This window comes from Augochlora pura, chromosome 2 (assembly GCF_028453695.1).
Source record: "Augochlora pura isolate Apur16 chromosome 2, APUR_v2.2.1, whole genome shotgun sequence".
Lineage (NCBI taxonomy): Eukaryota > Metazoa > Arthropoda > Insecta > Hymenoptera > Halictidae > Augochlora > Augochlora pura.
The window spans coordinates 5,911,034-5,933,985 of NC_135773.1; the positions used below are offsets into that span (position 1 = coordinate 5,911,034).

Below are 22,952 nucleotides of genomic sequence, written 5' to 3' on the forward strand. Positions count from 1 at the left end.
GAGGGGATGCAAATCGTGACTAACGAGATAGATGAGAGTTGCGACACGGTAAGAACTCGTGAAACGTTGCGAATAACGGAAACGAACGGGGGAACAATGAAAGACAAAGCGTCCCTTATCTCCCGGCTAGAATCAATTTCCTTTGAAGGTTTCCCCGAAGCTGTCTATATTGATAAATCGATTTCCAAGTTCGAGAAAGATTGCGATAGATCTGGCTCGTCGAGATAACGTCCGGAAGCTCGAGGATGCAAGAAGAAAAGTGACTCTTTCGAAACAGCGAGCTGCGACGGAGCTCGTGGACGTGCAGTCTCCAGAATGAACCGAAAACAGGTGCAATTTGGTGCGCCGTTGATCGATGTCATATAACTTCACTTTAAAATTATAATTTAATTGAATAAAATATTTTAAGTGAATGCAATTTTTCAGATTTTTGACGCGATCATTAAAGTGTTGATATTTTCGTTGTTTTAAATTTTATCTAAATACTTTTATCACGACTGCATAAAATCCGTAGTTTATCTATTACTTTTAAGAGATCTTCTCTTTATGGTTGCGCCAGTCATAACCGACGCATAACAGTTTCAAACAGTAATTTCCGGGACCTTTTCAATCCTCTCGTACAATGGTCGTAAAACCTGAATCTCGTAACTGACCCACGAAAAATCGGTGGCGTTTCTGCTGTCGCGGAATCGTCAAGGACCACCGTTCGCGATTCAATTCGCTTCGATTCGACTCGAGCGACGGTATCTCGGACGAGTGCCCGAGAGGGGGCGAACCGACGAACGGGAGAAAATGGTGTATAACCTTGCTCGAACGACCTCGATCGCCTTCACCGTAGTAGAAACCTTCGGTTACGCGGCGCCGTGCTACGCCACGTCTACGAGCAGGCGCAGTATCGCCGCCGATCCCTCGATCCCTCGATCCCGACGCGAAAAGATCTCTTTCGCGCGTGTAACACGAGACCGGCCGCGCGCGCGCGCGCGCGCTCGCGAACCTGTATCCGATCGATCGCGATCGCGCGCTCCGATGACGGGTCGCCGCCTCTCACTCTCGATCCTTTTCCCGACGCGTCTTCTCTTTGGGACACGCTTGCCCCCTCTTGTCCGCGAACTTTGACCTATACGACGGTAGACACGGCGACAGGCTTCGGCTAATAGGTTCACCGCAGCTGCGGATCGGGATTACTCAAGCCGCGAGATCGCGAACGTGTTCTCACCTATCAAGTTTATACGCGATTGGTCAAGATGCGGATTTTTAACAAGAGTCGGACCTGTAATCGATTGTTTTATGATCACTTTTGTAATTGATTAAGAAAAGTAATCACGATGATCTAGCTTGATTTAACTCGTCATAATTAGTCGACGTGATAACATTTGATAACCTGCAATCGTTCCTTAGTAATCTATAGTAAAAAATTATTGAGTAATTTATTATTCAGAATTATTATTATTTTGCTATTCAGAATTATTATTGACCACCGTAATAACAAGTTTTCTATTCAGTAATAATTTAGGAAAAGCGATCATTTGCTTTGCTGATTACTTAAGTTATTCATTAATCACCACCGGTGCTTGATTGCTTAAGTTACTCATTAATCACGACCACTTGATTACCTAGTAATCGCGATCATTAATCCTAAACATGATTTCATGTTCGCCATAATAGTTGGTCATTAATCAGATTACTTTTTGCCCAACTCTGTTTTTAACCTGGTCACGTATGACCGGCTCCAATTTCTTTGCCACCGGCGCGCGGCCACCACGAAAGACGGACACCACGCGCGCGCATATTACCCAAGAAGGATAATTAAATTTGTTTTTCTCGAGTTTTCTGTTGAGAGGATTCAACGGCGGAGCGAAATTTCTAGCTGTGCTTGAATCGCGTAAGCGACCGCGAATCGTTTCTATGTAATCCGAGCGAGCCGAGGTTACGCAGCTGCGATAGAAGATAAGAGTTTGAGTTAACGCTTCAGCTACCAACGATTCCTTAAATGACACGTTCGCCATTAATCCACGTTCGGTTATCCTAGCGTAATTTATTCCTTGCAGGTGGATAAGAGCGATGATAAAAGTAAACGGATGCATATACTATCTCCTCGTAAATGTACTATACTACAAAATTGTGGTATAGTCACGCGCATCGCTTACAAGTTACGAAAAACGATGCGTAGAAAAATGTCTCAAATTGATACGATCAAGGGATAATAGTTTAAAATTATGCAAAAGATATTTCTATTTTTACGGCAACTTGGTTTTAGAATTAGAACTCTTTATATCGAGAGCATCGTTCAATATGCCACTACGTAACTTCGGACTCTTTCATATTGATGGAACCAGCACCCCGCTAGGGTTTCGAAATTGTATAACTGGAATGACTAGAACTGCGAACGCGCTAAAGGACCATTCAAATCTCTTTAATATTTCTCTTAGGCCGCCTCTTGGGTCGTTATGCATCTCAGCGCCGAGTACTAATCATTAATGCTCTTATACCAATTACGTGCGACGCGTACAGCGTCTCGAAGTTTGTATCAATCGCTGCGTGACAAAGCTATTCTATACTAGAGCATACAAAGTTATAATAACAATCGTTAGATCTGTGAACTATTGGGTTGTTCGGAAAGTAATTTCGTTTTTCCCAAGAAAAGACTTAATTTTTACACGCTCAAGCTGCATAATCATTATATATTTGGACAACTGATGTAGTAAGTCTTGTTTGCTAAAAATTTTGTTCGATTCTTTGCAATAGTTTTTGTTTAGTAATCTATTGTGTTTCATTTCCACAAAGAAAAAAACGAAACGACTTTCCGAACGACCTAATAAAATCATCCAAACTGATATTTTGAATATTATTTCAAGAATATGGTATTCTTTAAAGAATTTCTTCGAATTTATCGCACACAGCAGAAAGTAACCGAAGCGAGCCGCAGATGCGCTTTTCTCTCGACAGTGTCGTGTATTTGAACGATCGCAGCGGATTCAAACACAGCTGCAAATAGGTCATTAGATCGTTTTCACAATCGTCGAAACGATTTTTATCGATCCCGGGCCGCGATAACGTCGCTCCGAGCAAGTAACGTACGAGGCTGCGTTGCATCACACACGGAAGCTTCGCAGTTTACACTTTCGAGTTGCGCGCAGGACGAGTAACGAGGTTTCCATAACAAATCGTGAAGGCATCCCGCAACAAATCGCGACAGAAAACTTCCGAGAACGGCGCCTGCCTCCTCTGTCTCTTCGCGCGACGACGTCACACGTGCTAAACGACGGTTCACGGAAAGCCGCGGCGACGGAAAGCAACGCGGATCTCCACGTGACGTTCGGCCGCGAGGCCGTTCTTTTTATCCCGGCGCGTGCGTGGCCGAGGGATTTTCTGAATTTTCAAATTTCTCGGAACGATTCGCGCTCGAACGTAGATCGAGGCTCTTGCGCAAGATCTCCTTCGTTTAGCTGGAAAACTATCCTCCTCCCGGTGGATTTTCAAGACGCGCGCGGACTGCGCTGGTACGGTTGCTCGCGTGATGCATGAACGATTTGTTGACGTCTTTGGTACGATATTCGGGTTGATTTAAAAGGCGTGCGTTGAATTCGTGCCAAAATAATACGACTCGTTCTACGAAAATAAAGAGAATGCATTTCTGAATTGCGCGTGGTCCGATAAAACTTTTATGCCGCAAAACGCGAGGTCTAATTTTAGATTGCAATTTTGAAGACAACTTTACCGAGCATCGATTGTATGATCGTGAATTTGTTGCATTCACGCGAAAAGAGATTAATTGTAATTTAAGGCAGAGACAAGATTTAAATATTTTATGGATACCAATAAGCCAGAATCGATGTGTTAAAAATATAGAAATCATTACGCGACTCCTGTTTCTTGCAACGAATGCAGACGATTTTTATTCTACATAAAAGTCCTCGGTTAATTATTATCGACGTGTATTGCTTCATACGTATACTTCGATTAAGATATTGAATCATTTTTCTTGCGAAAAAGACATTAAAACGCCAAGAATTTTCAAACGAGAAATGAGAAATCGGTCGTTTACCAGCACGGTGCGTTTAATGTTAAATGTTCTTCCCTCCGCAACCAATGATCCTGTTTTCTGCTGGTCCAGCGGAGAAATACGAGAAGAGAGCTGACTATGTGTTTCAGATTTCCCCGTTGGAAAAGCGAGTTGGAATAATCTAACCCGTCGGCTACCTCCATTTTCACGCGTCAGTTAATTAATTCGCCAATATACAAGCTCCGCCGAATTCACGCAACTGCAACTAGTTCCGACTGCTCGGACAAACAGGTGCGACGCGAAGACTACATTGTCGGTAAATGATAAGTAGTGTCACGATGTTGTAAATAGGGGTGATAACGATTAAAAAATAATCTACAGGAAATAATGGAGGCGGTAGGACATTATTAGGCGGTCTCGTTAAAACGAAGTTGGGAAAACACCGGGAAACACACGCCGGACGTTCTAATTTACAATGCTAAAAACGACGGTAGAACGACACGCAAGAAACCGACGATAACGTTTTTCAACCGCATTAAAGGATCTCGCAGTTCCCGGATATTTCTTCCGTTTTACGTGAGAACTGAAGCGACGCGCGTATTTCGTTATCGCCGGAAGGAACAATTATGCGCCCGTTCCTAATTTGCGTCGCTAATCAGAAACGGGCCGGTTATCGCCCGGCTGTGGCACGGCGTCTTCGGTGCATCGCGCTCCGGCTATTAACAATTAAACGCACGAAAGCCTGTACATGGTCGCGCGCGGTGCCGTCCTCGGCGTGAATGTATAAACGATAGAAAGTGATTTCCACTTACCCCTTCGTTTCCTAGGAACTGTATAGTAGGGTTCTGGCTGGTTTTGTTCTGCAACAGAAACGACAAGTTCCAAATAAATATCACCGGAATCCACGTGTCGTAGAAATGCGAGAAATTCGATTTCTTATCGCACGCGTTCGTTATTACAACATCGCGCGAAGACGTTCGATGCTTTTTCTCTCCTGCCGATTTTAACCCTTTCATTACGGGTGCCGACTATAGGCGGCGAACGCGTGACGACCTATTTGTTGACTATATAAGTCGACGTATAATCAACTGTTGACTCTAATCGATGTGTTTTTCCTATAATACGATGTAATAGTTGTTATGTAGCTCTTAAAAGAGTGTACATACAAGTCAATCGCAAAGTGGCGTTGAAAAACGTTAATCCGAATATCGAAAGTGTACACTTCGCGGCGCGGTGACCCGTACAGGGTCGTCACTCCGGCGGCGCGGACTGCCGTAAGGAAAGGGTTAATGGAAGACCGACGAAAATGAGAACCGCTGAAGGACATTAAACCGGGGATCTAATGAACTCGGCCTCGGCCACACGAGGAAAAATGGGCTAAACGAATCCGTGAACTAAAAACTACTAATGACAATATAATTTCTGCTCGTTCATCTAAAATGATAAAAAATAGAAATCACTTCGTAATTACATACGCGAGAGCTAATTGTCCCGCATCGTTGAACGGAAGTTTCGGTAATGAGTTTTATTTATTAGTCCGCGGTTTTACACGGAATCCCATTAGGCTGTACTTGCGTTTACGCTGCTTTACCGTGGACGGATACGAATGGACGCGTGTTTTATAAATGCTTGACGCTAAACCTGCCGCGACGGCCGTTTCGACCGGTTTCGAGTCTTTTATTTCCAGATTGGCGAAGCTGTAAAGATTCCTTTAGAGGAAATTATTAAACAGATGTTTAAATTGTAGAGTATAATATCAGAAAAAATGTAGGGAGATGTCTAAATGAAATCACTGTTTCTTATAGTGTAACATATGCCGATCCAATTCAGCTGTTGCAATTTTCTTTGAGAAACGTGCAAGTTACTGTAATTATACTGTAGACGTATGTTTGATTTTCCTCCTATTTTCGTAGCTTAACCAGGTAGTTATTTTTGACGAGTATATTCGTTGCAACAACAACGTGATGAGTACACTCGTGAAATATTCTTTATTGCATTTTATTTCATTTATCATTCTAATTTTTGTAAATTGAAGTTTGCATGAACATCCTTCCTCTATCGGGTGTTTCAATAGTTACCGAGGCCACTTGAAATAACTTTTTCCTGTACAATAATTTTCTCTGAGGCATCGTTCATCATTTATTTAAACAAGAAAACTCATCAATAAGTGACGAGCTCGTCTGACACGAAACTCTGACCTGACGCCGTCTCGCGTCAGTCGAGCTCGCCTCTCATTGGTCACAGTGTTTTTTTTAATAACTCTTAAACAAAGCTGCCAAATTGAATTTTCGCAAACGAAAAAGTTACTTCAAACGACCTCGGCAATCCTTCATCTCTCGATTACGAGCGACTTTCGAGACATTGAACATCGCGCCATAATCCTCCGGGAATACAATCCACCGACAGAGTTTCCTTTGTCCGGTTCGGCGGCGAACAAATTCTACTGTTTCCAAGTTTTCGAATCGGCCCAGTGAAAAGGCTCGTTAACGATACCGAGTTAACGAGAAGAAATCGTCGAGTGACCGCGTATTTGCATAACACGCGTTGGCACTCTCTAAGCCGGCAGAAAATTCAGGCCTCATTCAGCCGAGAAAAAGAAAACGCTCTCCGCGCGCTTTCCACGCGCGAGAGCTCGCCGCGCCACGGTCTCCTCGCAGTTTGCCCTATCGACCCGCGTATCGAACACGTGCATACAATTCGGCGATAAGCCGCGAGATAACGGGGAACGGTCGCGCAGTCGCCGGTCTCGTGAAACTCCTCGGCCTCTCGAATCGATAACGAACAAGCCGGACAATCGAACGACCGTTCCCCGATCGTTTCAATTTGCAACCAGAGAATAAAACGGCGCCGGTCGTTTAACGCTTTCGCTGCTAATCCAACCAGGAATCCAGCCGAGCCGATCCTTTCTCGCGGCCAACGAAATGGAAATTAAAACGTTGAGACACCGCTTGTACTGTTGCAACGCTTGTAGTATTCCAAGTTTATAAATGCTAGTCAAATTCGTCGCAACTCATTTGCTTGCCCGCGAACGATATGCGACAGTCGAGTGCTGTTTAGCCAAATTATTTGCAAGCGTTACCGCGATAACATGCAAATGACCAAATTATGAACAAACGCGCGAAATGTTACCTAGCCATTTCTTTTACATAAAATATTTACCGACAGCTTATCCGCATGCTAGGAAGAGGTGTCGGCCAGGCCATCGTATTGTTCGTTATTGTCAAAAAAGCAATTCTCTGCGCACGTCGTTACCGATTTACGTCGGCCTCGGGATCACGAATTCGTGATAGATCGATCAATGACGTCGAACATCATTAATCAACACTCGATTGAAAGGTTGCGGGCTTTCTAATTCACCGTGAAAAATATTACATCTTGTTGCGACACGGCTTTATTTTTTTCTGCGCGTAACGCACTCAGCTTTTTACAGGGTCGTATTTGAGACATTGGATTGCCGGCGTCTTGCGTAACACTGTTCCGAGTAGCAGAATCTCGGAGCGAAAATCGACGAAAACGGTGGAAGAGAAGAGAAAAAAAAAAAAAGAAAAGAAAAGAAGCAATTATCGGAGCGACGATCTTTTAGAAATCACGATCGCAGTAATTCGAACACGCGGTCTATCGCGATCCACTCCGCTTCCGGTGGTTTCGCCGCGATAAATCAAGCTCTCCCGTTGTCGATCGCGAGCGTGTCCCGCAAAGATGAGTTCTCCCTGATACCCGGCCGATTTTTGCGACTCGGCGAAATCAAACGTACGCGATCTCGCCACGTAATATATTTCTCGGAGTTCTCGTTGCCGCGGTAACGCGGTTTCGTGTAGACGCGCGAGCGAGCGAGCGAGCGCGATACGCGGACGCGATCGTTTGAAAAGGGAAAGTCGCCGGTAAAAGCCTTCGTGTGCCTTTGATCACCGAGCACGACGAACGAGGGCCCGTAAAAAACGAGATGCGCTACGATCGATGATATCACTGATGATCGATCGCGCTTCCGGCGATCATTGCCAAGACAGAGAAAATTGACCCTTTCACTGCCGCGGATCGTCTGCGATCTAATAGCCGGTCACGACGTGTAACCCGTGTCTAGGGATCATCGAGCACCGCCCACTCGATCAACGGACCCGATCGACGCGTCGATTTCTCGTTCGACAATGAAATTCTCTCTTTCCTAGGAAATCACCTGACACTCGCGGTTCTTCGGTATTTCAAAGAGACACTCGAACGCTCGTTTTTACGAACCGTGTTGATTTTAACCGTTAGACCGCCGGCATTTGTGCGTGGCAACATCTGGGACTCGAAACAGTAGAATGATTCGAAAGATTTAACGACGAGGATTATTAATTAAGATTTAACGACGAGGATTATTAATTAAGATTTAACGACGAGGATTATTAATTAACGTCCTTTTGTCTGGAGAAATGTCAGCGGGGCACGACAGAATAAACCGCAATCACGGTTAACAATTGTTATTGCTAATATTAGATCATGGAATGATTTCCGAGCGGCATTTCACAATTGTTTGAAACAATTATGAAATTGTTCGTCGAGATTTCAAGCAACGTCGCTTCAAATATGCCTGTCCATGAGAACGGGATCCGAGCGTCGATTACTTATCTGGGATTCCTATTGCAACACTTCATAAACGTGCGAGACGTGTGAAAACGATCGAACACGCGCAGATACGGCGAACATTGCATCTGCCGTTGCAGCACGAATCTCCAACATTCTCGATCGATGTCCTTCAAAACTAATGCCGTCGCGCCGCTATTAAATCTTCTCCGGTCGAACGATCCGCCATGGTGGTCGTGAAAATGAATGTATCCTCAGGACTAGATATACGCATAATATACATATAGAAACGCAAGAATGTTTAGCTTTCGAAAAACAAATTCGATTCTGTGAATGTAAAGTGGGTATAAAAATGTGTTTCAAGAATAGTAGTTTCGTAGAAAGTGTTTAAAGTTCAATCGAGATATATATAAATATAATAGACGTCTGGAGCACAGCTATTTACTGAAAATTATTGCTCAGCGAATGAAATAGTTTTCATGAAACTGCGCCTTATCCCATATCATTTTTCTGTCCATTCTCTATCGCAATTCCGAACGATCATCTTTTACCCAATTCGACGTCAAAGCGGACTGTTATCTCGGCCTATCCGAGCACGGAACGATAACAAATGATATACCGTTGGATTCGTCTCAGAAAACGCTAGCAGACTACAAATCAAAAACCGTGCTATTCCATTAAGAGAAATTCGCTTGATCTTGAAACCTCGACCACCGCTAAAGCTACCAATAAAACCATGCAATCTGCCTCGACAAATCAAACGACTTCAGTGAGAACTTTCTCCGGCAATCTGCCACGCTATCCGAGATATTTTGGATAAAAGGGGCACTGTGTGCATACGGTCTAAGCACGTGCATCGACGTTTCAGTTTGGCGTCGCGATTTAACAGGATCCAAGGCTCGCACAGCAAGACAGAAACCGTGAACAGCCGAGCGAACAGGGAGACACGGAGGATCGCGACGAGGGAGCAGACGCGGAATGACCAAATAAATTAATGACGCAAAAGGCGACCCATGGTCTCGACCATTAAATGCTCTCCCGACGTGGAACATTAACGCCCGTGGACCAAGCTCGTGGATCGCCGCGCGATCGAGCGGACACTCCGCGACGAAGTTTCAAACGGTTGAGAAATAAAAACGCGTTCCCGAGAAAAATGGCAACGCGGAATATGGCGGACGGGACACATAAATGAATATATTACCGACGCAACGGCGATGCGCGACACGATCCGCCGCGATTAAACGCGATATCTTTACGGGCTGATAAGCGTTCAACAGCTATTCTCGATTACGTGCGCGTCGAATTCGAATTTTACATGTTCAGCCGACCGCGACGATAAACGCCGTAGTTGAACGAGGCGATTCGAAGTTTCGTTCGCTGGGAGATTTGTGTCGTCGCAACGATGGCTGACGTCTCGACGAATGAACCGGTGCCGGATTTACTCGCGGATAGAATTTCCCACATTCCATTAACGTCAAATCAAAGTGACTGCTTTCTGATATTTTTTTTTTACACTTTTTGATAATAACATTTCTCGGAGAATTTCTTGGCCCCGATTCTTCAGCGAAATATATATTATAATAAAAATCGTACGAATTAATCATGGCATTGATATAAATTCCTACTGTCAAATACAAATATTTAATAAAGACTTCAAGGAATATAATAGCTTTAACACGTTGAATGCCACGAGGGTCACCGGTGACCGGCACTGAACTTGGCAGTGACGCCATGGGGGCCACCGGTGACCGGCGCGCTCAGATTGATGAAAATATATATAATTTAAACAAATGACAATACTTGTAATTTTTTTATTATTATCATCGTTGATGTGGCGGTGTGAGGAAATGAATGCCTTATAAAACATCTGAAAACAGTTTTATTTATACATGAAATATAGTTTTATTATGTGACATTATATGTATCGCATAATAGAAAATTCATCGTGGCGCCACGGACAGTTCCTGTAAAATGGGCGTGGCATTCAACGTGTTAACACAATTCTCATGCAAGAAACTGATCACAGAAGATTGAGAAGGAGTCTGCGGATCCAGCAATTTCCCTGAGATTTATGAAATTTATAGACGCCGCACGTTTTCGCGATACCGTCAGATTTGATCGGAACACGCCAGCGCACTTTCACCGATGCCTTCTTATCGGGGCGAAGAACGATTACGATCCGGTAACACGAATCTCGGGAAGGAAGTGCACGCGGGAAGCAGAGCATCGGAGAGATAACAGACCGAGCGCGCAAGTTCATTCTCCCGTTAAGCTTGCTCGTATCGTCGCCGACACCGAATTATTAATTACTCGTAGCCTCGAACCAGCGACAATTCGTTTCGCGGACATGCGTAAACCTGTTGTTTTTAATTGTACGTTGCGCAATCGCTCGACGGTGAACACGGCGAAGATTCTACGATTCACTTGGATGGTTAATTCTGCCGTTCACGAAGGAGCAGCACCGAGTTGAAATTACGATTCGGTTGGTCGTAGCCGCGCAAAAACGAACATTTTTTTTCGCCATTAGAATTCTTGCGAAACGGCGGTTGCGAAAGAATCGCTGGCAGGTGTACGGCGACCACAATGAGGCGTGTTTGCCCGACGAAAACGTTCCACTTTCAAATTTCCGCGTCGGAGCTGGGATTTACAGCGTAGCTTCGGTTATCCGAACTGGCGCCATCCATTTCGACGATGGAAGAATAAATTGGTCGCAGTGATAGATTAAACCTTCACCGATTTGTACTAGTTTAACTGTCGACTCTTAACTACCAACTATTTAAATCATGGAACGACAAAATAATTTCCACAATTTCCGTATCTTTTTAAATCAAACTGCGGCGTGTCTGTGTAAGAACATTTGCTGCAGAACGTCGACACGTGTTGCACAGATGAGCGAAAAATTTTCGTGACATTTATGGCGTCTTCGATGCTGGCGGAGCTCGGTTTATTTTATGCTGAAAACCCTAGCCAGGTAAAAATTTCTGAACGCAAGACAAATGGTAATTTACGACCGGAGGTTGGCTGGGAGCCTCGCATTATTTAGCTTTCCCCTTCGCGGAGCACTGATTTTGTTTCGCGGCGGACCGTGGTCATCGCGAGGTAGCTAGAATTTCCCCTAACTACGGGTCAAACCCTTAAGCCGGGTGAGCCGGAACGAGGAAAGTTGTTCATAGGGGCCAGCCTGGCGCACGGATAGGGCTGTCGGGATTTATTGTTTGCATTCCAAGTGGATACAATGGAAATGATTGTTTAATTATAATGGTAGACCGATTGAATAGACGCGATAATGTCTTCCCGCGCAAAAGATTTTTCTTCTGTTCGAGACATTGTCTAGTAGTTGGCAAGCTTGAATCACTGACACAGATCAATCATCCTTGTCATTGGCTGGTTTACGTCATCGATGATAAGCATCATTCTAGCGGTATCTATTAGTTAGTCTCGATAGAGGAGGAATATCATTTCCTTTCGGTATGAATAACCAAACAATTGGAGTCACAGGAATAGAACAATGCCGCGTTATTGTTGAAATCGTGGCAATTTTCTTTATCTTTAGCAGCGTTTTTTATTTTCTAAGAAATCGATCGATTTGCGAAATTCTCGTTCGCGGAAAAACGTTTTCGAAATAAAGAGACAAGAAATATACGTTTCAGAGATCTGTTGATGAAACGTTGGATTTCATGTTGAAAGATCCGCGCGATGATTGATCTGCAAACTTGCGCGCGAATGGAGATTAACGACTGAAAAGTGATAGCGAGTTAGAGCAGTCTTCAAAATGCAATAATTTGTTTAGAACCAGACTAAATGACTTGAATTTTTCTTAGATGACAAAGTCTACTAGACTGTAACTATAATATTTTATTTAAATTCTGCTATTGTTCAGAGAAACGAAAGAAAATAGAAAACAATAGTTTTTTTAACTTTTTTGTCTAAGCATATAGCGAAATTTGAAAAAATGCATTTTGTTGACCTCGGTAAATTATATTTATATTATATTATTATATGCATACGAATATTAACGGGAGTCATTGTATGCGTCGATCGCGGCTTCACGACGAATCCCTCGCGTCGCAGAATACGAAGATGACGAATTGAACTTCGCTGGAGGGACTATCTTAATCTTCTTGTTTTGTTGGTGTTTATTAACTCGCCGGAGATAATCTTATGCGAACCTAGCCCAACATGCAGTCAAGGAAATCCATTCCAATTGCCGATGCAATAATCTTTCATGTCCGTGTTCGTGTAATGGCGATTTAATTGGTTGGTGCGTGCTGGTGGATTGTTCGTTAGGAAAATTGTTTGGCGAACATTTGTTGTCCAACCGTGCGCCAGGAATCGTATAATCGCTAGATTACGGATCTTTCGATTTATTTTGCGCGTCGAAGTTTTAAGAGAACGTATTCATTAACAGAGAATAACGGCGCTTTTGTTTACGGTGAATAATCTTTCAGTTCAAGAAGGATGGTTTTCTCTAATTCTTGTAAATACATTAGAAACATAAAATCATTTATTACCTATAAATTTTTATAAATTCATTAAAATTTATAGCTATTTTATAATTGTAATCATTGTATTTACTTTAATATCATTACTTTCGGATTATCTTTCTTTGCGTAAAGATTCACGGTCTAGCAATTATTTGGCACAGCTCGACGCAAATTTGATATTTTCTGAACTACTATTCCATATTAATGTTATCAATGTTATCAATGTCATATTTTATTATACTTTATCACTTATTTTAATTCACAGTTTTACATGTTTCACGTAAATGCAGATTATCTCATGCATTCGTGGCAAAACTCGGAAAGAATATCGTTCGAACAGATAAAAATGGTTCCGCGCGGAGGAACAGTGTATACACTATCGGGTCCGAGTAATAACGCAGAAGAATTTGGTAGGCAAACATCGTTGAATCACTGAGGCAGGCTCTCCCCCTTCCGAAGTGCAGCAGCACGAAAAGGACCGGGTTGAAGCACGTCTACCCCGATCAATGGCGATCCGCTGTTAAATTATGCACGCATCCCACGTCTCCGCGGCGCCGTCGAATAATTTATCAATCGACCATGAATCGAGAGGTTCTAAAAACGAAATTCAACAGGTGTAACCCGCCCCCGTTCGGTTCCGCCGCTGGAAGACGAATTATTCGTTCGACCCGTTCCCTCGGTCGACGCGTCGTTTCCGGCTCGCTCAATTTCCCTCGATTTCCTCTATCGCGGATCCCCCCCGTCCCAGGACCCCCGCGTCCCACCAGCGATCCTGAATAATTTATCGGAATGACGGATTAGGATCAATTAGCCACGGTGTGTACCAGCAGGAACGCCGATATCTGGCCCGGCTCGAAAGGAGGAGGGTGTGTGCGCGCGGCGGGCTCGCTCGGTCGATAAGTTAGGTGGACGTCTCGAGGAGACACGATAATTTATTGCTAATACCGTGGCGCGCGCGCGCGCGCGCACGCGGGCTGCCGGAGATTCAATTTCGACAGAGAAAAGAGGGTAACCAGAGAAACCCGCGGTGTGGGAGGCGATAAAGTCCTGATCGAACCGGCCGAGCGAAACTGTATATAGGGTGTTCTAACGATCACGGTCGACCGTCGCCATTTGTCCGTCGCTTCGTACCGCCGTGTCACCGTTACACCGATGGCACAACTGTTGTTTCACGAGATACCGGATACCGTAAATCACGGATTAGTAATATCAGATTGGTCTTATGAGCGAACAGCGAATACCCTCGCGGTGACGTACCGGAGCGATGCAAACGACTCCGCCTGACACTAATCCGGGGCTCCGACGGTGCGCTAATCGGAATCTTATTGGGGAAACAAATTTGGCCGTGACTGTCGAGTTTTTAGAGGGTTGGACGGCTGCCGTAAATCCTGGCTAATTTGACACGAAACCATAAATTTGACGCTCTAAGTAGGACTCGGAATTAAGCGCAAGCAGCGCCACGATGTCGAGAGCCACGCCTCCTGGCCCCCGTGGCGCGTCTCGGTCATCGGTAGATATTTAAATGTTACATGAATACGCATGCAGGTTAATTAGATAAAAAAATTATACGTTCTTGAACATGTATGTATATAGTGTTTTTATTTATGCATACACCAGACAATCTGAAGAAAATCATTTAAAAACTGAACGTATATCCGCTTCGCACTTATATTCTTGTTCATAAATATCCATGAAGAACATAACAATTTTCGAACACAAATTCATGATTTCAGATAATGGTTTTAATCGCGTATACGGCGATAAACGCCGCAAAGTGCGCCGATTCTTGCAGCAGCCTGTACAGAGAGGGTGGGTGGAGAAAGAAAAGGAGGCGCTGCCAAGGGGCGCTCAGTTATTGACCTGGCGATGGGGGTCTCCTCGGTCGGAAAAGGGTGGTCGAAGGCTTGCGAGGACCTCTTTGAGAATGTTTCGCGCCGGACCCGGGGCTTCCTCGTTGTCCTCGGGCCCGAGCGTACGCTATTGTTGCATCTCTTTATACGAGGCGCACGGCTGACCGAAATGAATTTAGTCTGCGGGTGGGTGACCCCTCCCGGTCTCCCCTGCCCCGCCCTCGTCCACTCCATTCTGCGAATGAAAGCAACGAGCCGAATCGCTCGACAGCCGGCGCGGCGGAAAGAAGCTTTGCTCGGTCCTCGCGCTAATGGAACTCTTGTTTTGTGTGTCGGGTGAAAAGAAATTGTCGCAGAGGCGTGGCTCGGCGCGGTCACCTCCGTGCCATTATGCCGTCGTTCGAGGATTTTCCGGGAACGAACGCCGGCATCGGGGTAAACGAGCTCTCGACGATCGGAAACGCTGAAAGAGTTTGCGGATTATCCATGATCCGTAATTTACGGGTACCATAATGTCTGCACCCCGGTAACCTCGATGTCTCAATTATAGCACGAAACTAAAACCCTCGTTACAATTTATAGGCTATTAACACATTGAAGGCGGGTGATCTTGACTCGTTTTTCGTCCTAGAGCGGGCGCTATTTTGTGTAATCATAAATTTAGTCTACAAAAGTTTAAGGAACTAAAAAGTAATAAATCGTATTATTACGATTCCCGCCTATAAGCCACAATCGAGCTAATATCGTATTACTGCGACTCCCGCCTTTAAACAGCAGTCGAGATAAATCGTAGTACTACGACTCCCGCCTTTAATGTGTTAATATAAATTTAATATATTTGAATAGTTAAATATTTTTATATTATAAACGCGCAAATGACAAAGACGATGTGCTATTATATCGTTGAAAATGAGTTAAAAACCTGACGCGGTTTCGACGCGTACCATCGAGGGGACTACGCCGCAGCGCATCCGACCGGAGGAACCGCACGGACGCGAAAGGCCGAAGCCCGACGTGCCCGGTTGCATAAGCGAGTTATGTTCATGCATTTTGCATCGTATCGCGTCCGTCCACGAAATTCTAATCGGAGCCCGTTCCGAGAGGCGCGCCGCTGAAAACACGCGAAACACAACAACCGGGTTTCGCAATGTTCGCGCGCGCCACGCGGAAAGAACGCAGCTTCGAGCTGATTCGACGAGAAAGGCGGTCGCGGGGGAGGGAAGCAGACGAGAGAGAGAGAGAGAGAGAGAGAGAACGCGGGAGGCGTTCGGCTCGTTAACTCCGTTTGCGTCGCGGGTACGTAACGGATTTACCGTTTCCAACGGCGCGTCTAATTCTCGGGAAAGGAACGCGGGATTTATAATGTCACCGCGTGGCGGCCGGACAAGAAAGCGCCGCCATAATTGAGTGATTAAACGCGCGGACGGCGTCGTAAGGTTGCGCGCCGCGGCACAAGACCGCGCGACTCGACAAAAGGATACCCGCGCGCGCGCGCGCGCGCGCTCGAAACTCGCGACGATACCGAGGGAAACTGTGCCCCCGTTGGATCCGCTTTTCTAACCAGTTTGCTGAACCGTGGACTACTCTGCATACGATCTTTTAAATGCCGCGATCCTCGCCACGTTTTATTTTGACGCTACGTCGCAACGATTTTCTCGGAAAATAGGACAAAAAGAGAAAAAAAATTGCATAATTTACTTTTTCATATAGTACACTCATCAAAATCAGCTGATCGATCGAGAAGGCTGTATACTTCGATTTTCTTCGTGTCAAAGTATATACGAATCTTAAGCAATTAGCCGATTCTGACGAGTACACTCGTCGAACAAATAAATTACAAAAGTTCTCATAAATTAGCTTGACGCTAAATTATCTTGATACACAGCATAATTACAGTATAACATGCACACTTCTCGACGAGATTGCGACAGCCAACTGGTCAAGACATTAGTCAACATTTTCGAAATTGCGTGTTACGTCACGCGGATTCCGATCCGCTCGAGTATAAAATAAAAATGTGGAACGCGGCAGACACCGGCAGAGGTCTAATAATTCTAGTATTTCCCGAGCCGGTTATCCGCTCGCCGGTGTATCGAAGTGTTCCGAGGCAGGGAGGGAGGGAGGGACAAGGAAAAATCGGTTTCAATAACTGGATCACGTTTTGCCCCGGTAGGACGTTTTCGAGCCCCTATCCGAGGGGGGCAAATCGGCTCGCGCGTGCCACGGACAGATCCGTCCATCAGCTTTCCCACGGGCTCGCCGTCGATCGAACATTTGTCTTCCATCGAGCCGGGCTTCGCGTCGCCCACGCTCCGAATCGAATATCCCCGTTGCGTGCGACGACGCGAAGCGACGAGAGGGGGATCCCGCCGAAGCTGGTCGTCGCGCGCGCCGCTCGCCGCTCGCCCGCTCGCCGCTCGAGGGAAGAAACGGTCCACCGAAAATCGCCGCTCGGCTCAATTAATCGGTAGCTCGGGAGCGTGGTTGCCGGCTCGCAACAGGTAGGCCAGGTGATCGTGCGGTTACCAGAGACAGACAGACCGCCGCGAGAAATTCGACAACGCCGCCAACTGGTTCACTTTCTCTCGGCCGGCGAACACGCAGACCGTTCTGGCTTCGTTCCTTGTGTTCTCCAACCTGGCTACGCACGCACCCGCGCCTCCTCGCGTCCCTGTGTGGGCGTGTGCGTGCTCGCGCGCACCTACTGCCGCGGGAAACGCCTCCTATCGCCGATCGCCGATCGACCGATCCATGGATCCGGGTAGTCGCGGAGAATCGTTCTGGACCAACGGATACGATCCCGCTCTAGCCGCGACCGTTCACCGGATCTTTATGCAAAATAAAAATTCAATGGATCGGAATAAACAAGAATCAGAACCTACGCTCATTTCTAACCAGTCGGCTCTTTAAAGCAACCGACGTCGTGTATGCTACCTGATAATTATATATATTTTTCAATAGCGATGAATATATTTTAGTTCTCACTGAAATTGTAATTTGAACGAAAAGACTTGCGAAGTACGATGCAACTGTTTCTTTATAGTCAACCTCCAAGGCGCGGTCTAATCCAACAAAAATGAAATGTAATCGTTTTACTTGCTTTAACGTACAAACAAGTTTTAGGCAACAAGTACGATTATAATTCCTAACGAGTTATATTCGTTAATAATTAATTACGTTGCTTTTGTCCGAAACCGACACGGATCAAAAGAACTCGGATAAGCTAAACCATCTCAAATTGAACAGTTAATGGTCGATAACTAATATTACGTAATCGAGGGTCGCGTAAGTTGACACAGAGAAAAGGAAGCTCCTCGTGAAAGAAACGGCCCACGTGTACACAGAACTCGAGTCGATAATTTACGATTTTACAAATACGAACGTTCAATCAGAGATACAGAGGTTCCCTATGTAACTGCGAAATCGACGTTGATTGATCGATAGGTAAATCCCCGACGATTCGGCTGCCAAGTATCAAACGCGTGACGCCACGATAGAACAGCAATCGTCGGGCAAACGTAGAAATCGTCGCGCGGCGGTCGAATGACGCAGACGAATCCCAAAGTGTTAACCAAGATCGCCCGGAGCCATTCCCAATGCAAACGACGCGGTCTCAACACCTGTCGCTCGATGGAATGTACCGAGGGCCTCGCCGATCATGAATCGTCGGTTCGAGTCGGCCATCTATAGCCATCGGGAGCACGAGCGTGCTACGGCTCGCCGATTCGTCGAGGTTCGAGAGTCGATTCGATGCTCGTTCGATTATCCTCGACCACCAAATACGCACCTTTTAAATAGCTTCGGGTTTCGAGTGATAGACAGAGTTCTACAGAAATTATTTTTAAAATTCTGATAACTTATTATAAATTATAATAACTACCTTATTATTCAAAATTCTTTATGACCAGTTATTATATATTAATTATAACTAACGAGTCATAACTCTGGTCTTAGACGACTACCCTCACCAAACGATCGAATTTAATAAATGTTTTAATATTGACAACATAATTTTAATTCCTTTTAAAATACGCGAATATTATCCCATTTTACTAAATTAACTAAATTTGAATAACTGCATAAAAGTGATGTATCTACTATTATCATAAGCTTAGTATATCTTATTTGAGCATAAATAATATAATTCCAGATTAATGTGAAAATATGTTTTGTATTTGAGAAATATGATTTGTTACGGAAAAGATAGTGAACAATTTCGTTGCAAGTAAATAAGTAGCTACGTCTCGAGGATTAGTCTTCGAAGGGTTAACGCCCCGGCTGATCCAAGTAGCGTCAATAGTGGTGCGTGGAATCCCACCCCAGCATTCGAAGATATAGCACAGTCCCCCGATACTCTATTGAACGGTCATAGGTTTATTTTACCGAACGACACGGCGCTGGTTCTTCTTTCATAAAATAAAAACAGACGATTCGATACAGTCGAAGAAACCGGAAGCAGCCGAAGCGTGATACGCGTAGATTTATTAACACGGTTCCCTCGTTTCGTATTGCTTCACCCTGATTTCCGTCTTAATTATTTTTGTTCTCTAATAATATAATATCCGCGGCATTAACATACTCGTATAGATTCTTCCCTGTGAACTGGCAGCGAACACTAATTGAAACGACCAATTAAGGCGTCTGAAAAGATATCCAGGAAATCGCTGTGATTTATTTCGGTGAAACCGTTCGATCCTTTCCAGAATCGAACGAAACGCGGGCAGGTGTTTACAGAGTAAGTGAAATCCATTTCAAGAAAAATCCTATCGATCACGCGGAACGCGACAGTGAACATGTTAAATGGCCTGTTGCAAGCTTTCCCGCGGTCAAATTTGTATAAAATTGGTCGATGATGAACGAGCAAAAAAACATCCGATAATGTCGTTACACACGGAACATCTCCGAAATGATCGATCGCCGCGTCGTCGACGCTGATCGATGGGAATTTTCGTTGAACTCCGGCAGACGTTCGACTATCGGCATGATCGCGCGGAACACAAGTCCGTAAAATCCCCGTCCCGGACGGGTACCTGATTTGCACTCGAGGAGTCGCTCGCGAGCGTACCGCGTGATTCGCCGTTTATTTCCCCGTGATGAGACTGCAAGATTCGGGGAGGGAGAACGATAACTACTATCAATGACGCAACGTTCTTGTATTTATATCAATCGCTACAATCCCGATTAGTATAGCGTAGCCGTGTAAGCAAGTGGGAGGATTACGTGTGCAACTCCTGCTGGGGTTTCTGCACTATTTTTAAAATCTCTAATCTACCGAATTAATCCGACCGATGCCACGACCAACATCTTCCGTGATTATACAAACATATTTACGACAAGCTGCCATGGATTAAAACGCTGATAAAACGACCGAGTTTACTCGATAACGCTTCCTCTCGGAATCGTCAATATACAACTTATGCTAATCGTGTTTTAATCTTTTACGAGTAACTGAGGCTGTTTTAACTTGGAAAATTATTTCTTAATAGATTCCATTGAGCAAGAGCGTTATATATTGTTAACGCGAATGACAGAATTCTCTCATATCTAAACATTAATTTTTAATGCACTCTCGCGCAAAAGAAAATTTCTACAGATTTACATGATCCGAAAATTTAGCTCGTATCCATTTAATTTGTCGTATTCTACACGATTTCACGTCCCATGATCTTTATACAATTCGTAACATTAACGTAAGGGTAAATAATATTATCTAAATGGCACGTGTATCATACAGTTGTAAAAAGCAGTAGAAACTTCTGCTATCTCTGCTAGTTTTTCAGTTCGGTCAACACTGACGAGATTAAAGAAGCAATCAGTGCGTTAAATTGTACATAATTTAGGTATTACATTAATTCGCTACGATTCTTTTTTTTTTCTTTTTTTTAAATGATAGCTCAGCGATGATCGCGCGAAACGATTTGTCCTGATTTCGCGTGACTTTTCTGGCTCGTCGTTAACGCGTCGATTCGGAACGTTTTTCCACGGGAAATAAGTTCGTCGCCGATCCTAATTGCCGCGAATTAATCTGCGAAAACGCGGTCCCCGTATAAACATTCATCGAATGGATTCCATCGTAATCCCATGCATATCAATGAGAGACGATTGCAGCGCGCCGAGGAGGCGTACATGCGCAGAGCATTCGTGGGGAAAACTACTTTTACTCGCGCGTGGATCCCCCGGCAAAGCTCTCCGGAGAATTTTAATCCCGAGCAAACGCGTTTATTTTCGAGCGCGTTTAAGCATCTCTCTCTCTCTCTCTCTCTCTCTCTTTGTTCTTCTCTTTTTCTTTTTTAGATGGCGTCGAAGGCGACGAAGAGCGCGAACACAGCGTTAGCTCATTGAAAAGCCGGCGGAGGGGACTTAAAGGATCCAGGACGCCGCCGGTGTCGTAATCAGAGCGATTAGGCGTGGCCGCGATAAGCACGCTGCCCGTGTTCCACAAACCGGGGCTACGAGGCGCGGATTAATTGTTTCCAAATCGAAACTAAATCTTTCGACGGTTTCGCAATTATTGGATCTCAATTCGTAATTCGTTCCGTCGATCTAATTTATTAACTCGAGGTCGAATTATCGAAATATCAGTAACGTCAACATTACCACTATTTGTTCATTCACTAATCAATTTCTTCGAATTTATTAACCAATCTCATTTCATTTATAAATCGATCTAAAATATCTTCACCGTTCTCTTTCCTATCTATTCGCTGTAAAAGCGTGAGAGACGCGTTGTATTTGCGAACGGTGCTGTTTTTCGTAAAAGTTCGCCGTTGTGTAATTCAGCGAACAATGATATTAGATGATCGTTCTGGATCGTGGCGAGGCGGGTCACGAAATAAAGGTTCGCGTTTCTCGTCGAGCGTAATCGTCCGCGAATAGAATATGTCGGGACAAATTCTTACCGCTCACGATGACAAAATTCAATCAACGACCACGCAACGCGACGGTTAAATGTCAAGCAGACTCGTTCGGCGCCGCGTGAAAAATCACGCTCTCGGCCGATCGGTTTCGATCGATTTCTAAGTCGGGCGAAATGCATGACGAAAGGATTGTCCCTCCTCCTTTGCTTTATGCAGAACGACGATTTGTATACGCCGCGAGGAGCGACCGGATCGATCCGCGAATGCGAAGTGCTACGAGCTATTATCGTTCGGCGCTGTTCTTCTTTGCTATTCCGACTTTTCGTTGTCTGCTTGGAATCTGCATTACTTCGAATCAGTTTCGACAGAAAGGAAAATCTGGCAAGTAACATACATAAATATTCATGCGTCTTCAGTAGAATATTGAAAAGATATTTGTATTATTTTTAAATTATAAATGTTGATATATAATTTTACATATAATTATATTAAATGAAAATTATATTAAAATTATACAATAGATCGAAATACAAAATGGAGTTTTTTCGAATAAGTATTTGTCTAAAATAATGATTTTTTAGTCGAAATTATTCTGTCCATTTATTCGAATAAATTGTAGCAAAAAGAATAGAAATGAAATAAATTGATAAATTCTGAAAAAATATATATAAATATATCTCCTTAATTGCACGGTAAAAGTGGAGAAACCCGTGTGCACAAAAGTGCATATACTCATACAAAGAGTATACGAAAGTCGGCATGAGTCATTTGCTTTACTTTCCTCATAAGTCACAAGTATAAATACGTTTCTGAATCATGAAACTCTGAGACCACAATAATGCAGCTTAAACGATTTTTTTTTTTTTTGGATTAATAAAAATATCTGCATTATTTATAGGAATGTCTCTTACGTAATTCACAAGATTTCAAAAATTTCAGTAATTGCCACGTTGCTGTAGGTACACGGTGAACCGGCTCGGAATAATTACACCCTGTCCGTTTTATCGCATTAAATGTCCACAAGTTATCATCTTTTCTTTAACTCACACGCGTGACTATTTTTTTTTTAGTTTCGCTGTCCTTTTTCCTTGTCAAGACTCATTTCAGTTTTATACCTTACACGCGTTACCGGCTCGTTCGTAGATTAGTGTAACAGCATTTTCCAGCGAAAAGTCCTTTTCCACGCGAACACTTT

The 22,952-nt window shown here is 44.2% G+C and overlaps 1 protein-coding gene across 1 annotated transcript in view; it reads right to left on the minus strand.

Moving 5' to 3' along the window:
- The window catches only part of LOC144477587 (RNA polymerase II elongation factor Ell-like), a 126,318-nt gene that overhangs the window by 59,666 nt on the left and 43,700 nt on the right, over window positions 1-22,952 (minus strand). Inside the window, exon 2 of the mRNA XM_078195314.1 lies at window positions 4,816-4,863. Coding sequence (XP_078051440.1) covers window positions 4,816-4,863 — 48 coding nt within the window. The remainder of the gene's footprint in view (window positions 1-4,815; window positions 4,864-22,952) is intronic.